Source organism: Fragaria vesca, linkage group LG6 (assembly GCF_000184155.1).
Source record: "Fragaria vesca subsp. vesca linkage group LG6, FraVesHawaii_1.0, whole genome shotgun sequence".
NCBI classification, from domain to species: Eukaryota; Viridiplantae; Streptophyta; class Magnoliopsida; order Rosales; family Rosaceae; genus Fragaria; species Fragaria vesca.
Window position 1 is genome coordinate 29,431,167 of NC_020496.1, and position 5,274 is coordinate 29,436,440.

Sequence of the window (5,274 nt, forward strand, 5' to 3'; positions counted from 1 at the left end):
TCTCTCTCTTTAATTTCATCATCTCCTCGATCCAGATAAACCCATCGAACCCACAAGCACAAAGATATTATTCTTAGCAAAACAATTCACCCGCTGAGTTTTTGCAACAACAAAAGATAAGAGAGTTAAGGAGATGCAGAGAGATGTCGCTTTTCCAAACTAATGATCTTGAAAAGAAGTCCAGAACTAGACTAAACCTGTTACCTGTGAATGATACATTCTTTTAGCAAGATTGAGACAATGAAAGAGGCCCCAAGCATCAAGCATCTCATCAAAATATCCGTGTTCCCCTAGTTCTTTTGAAGAAACAAAAATGGGGAGCACAACTTTTAATGTGGTTGGTGTACGTAGTGGCCATCTCTTGAGCGTTCATACAAAAGAAGTGAGATATTTATACCCGCAATGAAGCTTGAAATCGAAGTAAAGAACTTGGAAAAGAAGTCATTCAAATAAAGAAAGACGAGTGTTGAAAGTAGAGGTTAAAAGAGAGACAAGAAAAGAGAAAGGGAATATTACAATTTCCCACCTGCGTTTTATTCACCACAAAAAATTTGCCTTCCATGCACCCCCGGCTTTAGCTCATCAAATCGATCTCCAAACAACCTATCCCCCTTTCCTCAGATTTGCAGGTGAAAATGGGGGGCAGGAAATAATGTGTAATAAATATTCATCCTTTCAAGGTACTGATATAAAAAATAAACAAGGTGCACCAAAAAAAAATATTTCTGGGCTTCAACCAGATTGGTCTTGTACAGTTTCGGAGGAAGATGGTGACGGAGGTGAAGTGCCAGCAGCTTGTTCAGGGGATTCCTCTGGAACCTTTGTTTCTGAGTTCTGATATTTTTCACTCTCTGGTTTTTGGACCTGATCAGGAAATTTTGATGATATAGAAGAGGGGGAACTCTCAAATCCTTGGGGAGCTATCCAGCTTCTTGGATAACTTAGCGGAGACGGGTCAACCAGCATAGGCATACCGAAACTATAGTTACCGGACTGTTCCATAAAGGGGTGATCAAATCTGCAAGTTGGTCCGTACTTGCAGATTCCGTACATGATGTAGTTTGAACATACAGGTTGACCCTGCATATACCCAAAGAGTAGGAAAGCTAAGGATAAAAGAAGCATTCTCTCATTTGTAAGAACTGATATGCAAACTGCACATATTGTGTACAACAAATAAAACTTACAGGTCTTGAAGGAAGCCCAAGTGGGTTTGTAGCGGATTCTGCAATCCTTTCTTTTGGGTGATGGTATTTGCATTCTGCTCCATATTTGCATGTTCCAGTGTTCATATAGTACCGGCACTCAGGTTGATCAGGTCTCTGCGGAAGGTTAGGACTTGATGGCAAGTGAACCTGCCCATTGGAAGCCGATTCCCCCTGACCCCTAGAGTTGTACGTAAGATTGGATCCAAGAATGCTAGTAGAAGACACAGGGCTCAAGTTTCCCTATTGAAGAAATAAAATCAAAATTAAACCAAAGAAAAACTCAACGCACAATAACCACTACAGTCCTCAGAAAAATCAATAGCTAATATTACCAACGAGGTCAAGAATGAGCGTTTGATTGAACATGTCTTCATGTCAATGAGAAAGGACAAATGGACATACAGAATGACATTGAATCTCCCTTATGGTTTCAAAATCTTGAACGCAAAATTAACAAGAGAAGATTGATTAAATATAAGCAAGAAGCAGCAAAGCGGACATGACATCCAGTCAAGTTAAAAAAACAACCTTGTACTTTCTACTGATTTATGAAAATCACTAGTAAATGAACACCGAGGAACATATAAAATATTTTCAGAAAATGCACTTTCGGCTGAGCTAGATCAAACAGTTTAAAACTGTCCTCACTGCAAACTGAATGAAGAAACAACAACGATTGACAAGCTAAAGCAAATATACTTTTTTAAAGAAAAATATCTAGCTGTGCACAATCTATGATACTGCTACTTAAACAGACAAGATATAGTGATCTTAACAAATGCTGGACACTAGTAGGAACATTCATACGTAAAGCAAACTGTTGTTCTATTAAAAAAAAAAAAAACAATACGCTCACCACATATGTATTCCAGCCATGGGCAGGTAGAACACCTTGAGGTGGAGAAAGAACAACTGCAGGCATGTAAGGTTGAGGAGTTGCTATTCGTGGGCCTGCTACATATGGTGCTCTTGGAAACGACCATGCAGAAAGTCCACCTGTGTAAGGTACACCTGAAGAAGGCACAACTGATGAGCCTGTAGATCCAAAAGCAGGTAAGGCAGTAGTCAGTGATGGAGGCTGGGGATGATGAAACTTGCACGCAGGTCCAAACTTGCATGATCCAGTTCGCATGTAATACGGGCATGATTTTTCTTCCTGAGAATAAAAACAAGGTCGTTAAAACGAAAAGCACTCTTGAGGATAATCAATTAGCACAGTAATGACAAAGTAAAGGTTAGAACCTGATGCATGGGCAGTCCTAAAACGTTGAATAACACTGGTCCAGCTCCACGCCTGTCCCTTGGATGATGAAATTTACAGGTTGATCCATATTTGCAAGTCCCTGTCTTCAGATAATACTGCCATACATGTTTGAATAAGCAGTCACAAATGTGCCAACCCAATCTTGTTCATTCTCCATGTCTCACAGAATGTCAAACAATCATGAAAAGATTTATCCACATTAAAACTAACTCACAAGAACAAGCATAGCAGTAAATTCTTCTGATTCTACGTATCATCCCCTTTCATGGTATCACTTTTGAGGCACTAGTCCTATTACCTAAATCAAAAAGAAAGGACCAGAAGAAAAGGAGATAAATGGGAAGAAGGTGCATGAGCACACAGTGCACATATTGGCTATTCTCAAACCTAGCAGACAGATAAATGAAGGAACTTTAGAAGAAGAAAAAGAGATACTATGTCGTAACCACTATTAAACAACACAAGGAATCACACCCACTTATTGTGAACACATTTAACAAATGCAAGCCAGAAAAAGAAAATAATAGTAAACTGCTCATAGCCATTAGAGATGCAGGAAACTGACCACAAGTGGAATATCTTTAGAACTAACTAGTTAAAGTTGTGATCATTCAATTTGACTATTCCTTCCTTGGATTCTATTTTCCATAGTAATCTGCAATTCAGTTATATATGATGTGATGCATTTCTTTAAGATGAATAACCAGTTAACTCATCTTGGATGATTGATGTAATAAACTGTCAAATTTCTCTAATTTTCTATTAAAGATTATAAGAAAAATCGTATCAAACGAGCACGTGAGGAACATAATATGCCATTTTCTCCCTTTGGTATATTATATGACTTATCAAATATCAATAAAAGGAACACAATAAATACCACAAAAGGAAAAAAAAATGAACAACAAAGAAGCTTGTCAATTTGAACAATCTCAACATGAAAGCCTTACCCCACAGTCAGGTTGTCCAACTCTTTCAGGGAGTTCTCCACTGTACTGAGCAGCCTGCACAAATAATAATGCAACAGAAGGTTTAGTTAACTAAAGTATTCACTTGAACCACACTGTCTAGTTGAGAGAACAAAGCCGGTGAAACTCCTTCTCACAAGACTTCAACCAAATGCAACCACCATATCAAGGCAATGAACATCGTAAAAGGAAATTGTCAATCACCTGTGAAGCATATTTAGGGTGATTGAAACGACAATTACTGCCATAACCACACAACCCAGTCCTCAAATAATATATGCAATCCGGCTCCCCCGGACGATCAGGGTATAGGTTAGATTGAGCTACACCGCCCCCGTCTTGATTCTCATTGATTGTCAACTGCCAAAACGCCTCTGCAATGAGTACACAAACAGTAGTGTTAGATAAAATACCGAAACCAGATCTCTCCATTCTTAAAGCCTCTATCTGCATTGCATAATCTACCACAGCTCCTCAAAAGCATTAACTCAACTACACAAAAATAAAAACTTCTAATTAACAAATCTCTGATCGACTCGAACACTAAGAAAGGAAACTCCTTTAAAGCATATCCACCTCCAAAAACAACAGAACGTCCAAAACTGAGCAACACAAAACGCAAAACTCTTGGAAAACCCAAATTTTACACACTAGTTGCATCAACCTCACATCTCTCAACAACCAAATCAAATCAATTTTCTAACTTTCTTAATTTCAAAAACCACAATCTGCATTGCACCTACCATCAAAACCTATCATTCAACATCACAACACATTTCTCTATCATGATCACAAATTTCACATAACCATATCAATCACAAAAAACCATCACCAGATCGTCACACTCCAAAATTGGTTGCATCAAAGAAAAGGTGCTACCTTCAACGTTGCCATCGGATTGATTGGGAGCGGCATTCTTCTGAGCCTGCCGAGTGTCTGGCATCGGTAGCACAGAGATTGCGTGCACCCTCCTTTTTTTCCGTTTCAGCAAAATCAAACCTCTCCCCCCAGAAAAACAAAAGCTTGAAACTTTCTCAGGGAAATCAAACAGTCCGGAATTCAAGGGAAGAAGGAAAATAAAGGGTGAGGAAATGTGATCAAAGACTGTGAGAAAGGAACAAAAAGGTTCCTGGAAATAAAGAAAGAGACTGAGAATCTGAGAGAGATGGTATAAATAACACTTCTCTCTAATTCTAATTTGGAAATTCTCACAAAATTTCCAATTTCAGTTTTTTTATTTTTTATTTTTCGCTTTTTTCCTTTCCCGAATTTATAAAATAGAAACGCCAAAAGGATCGAAAAATAATAAAAGGTTTTTCTTTCCGCTCGTGTACGAATAATTAAATGCCCCGGATGGGGGAATGACGGATATGCGCGCCACGTGTCGGGGATGGAGGTTTTAAGTGAGTAATTACGTTGGTAAATGAGTTTTGATTAAATACGGGGAGGCCGTGCCATATTTAGTCGGTAAGGGTGTTTTTGTCATTTACGTATCACTTCGGCGTGTCTGCTGGGAGGACGCGTGGCGGTGGGATGGTGGTGGAGAATCAGAAAGGACGGAACTGCCCGGGGTGGGATGACAATGTTCCTCGTAAGAGTGACGCGAAGGGTAATTACGTCTTTTTCGGGATCTCGGTTTTTATATTTCTCCTACGGAAAAAGAGCGTGTGGAAAATCGTCGCCGTCAAAGGGCGGGAAGGTGATTTCAGCAGTGTGAACACGTGGGAGGTTTTGGTGACATTTGGACCACCGATCTGAAATCCTGAGGCTTGTTTGTGGGACCCATGAATCCCTGATTTTGATTTTTTTTTTTTAAAAAGAGTGTCTCGTGGGG

At 39.3% G+C, this 5,274-nt stretch overlaps 1 protein-coding gene across 1 annotated transcript; it reads right to left on the minus strand.

Moving 5' to 3' along the window:
* Positions 1-495: 495 nt before the first annotated feature.
* Positions 496-4,512, minus strand: LOC101297755 (zinc finger CCCH domain-containing protein 3-like). Its single transcript, XM_004304028.1, has 7 exons — positions 4,320-4,512; positions 3,645-3,814; positions 3,423-3,476; positions 2,451-2,567; positions 2,065-2,364; positions 1,188-1,448; positions 496-1,080 (listed from the first exon to the last, which is right to left on the minus strand). The coding sequence occupies exons 1-7, from the start codon at positions 4,381-4,383 to the stop codon at positions 733-735; spliced, it is 1,314 nt and encodes a 437-aa protein (XP_004304076.1). The 5' UTR covers positions 4,384-4,512; the 3' UTR covers positions 496-732.
* Positions 4,513-5,274: the final 762 nt, after the last annotated feature.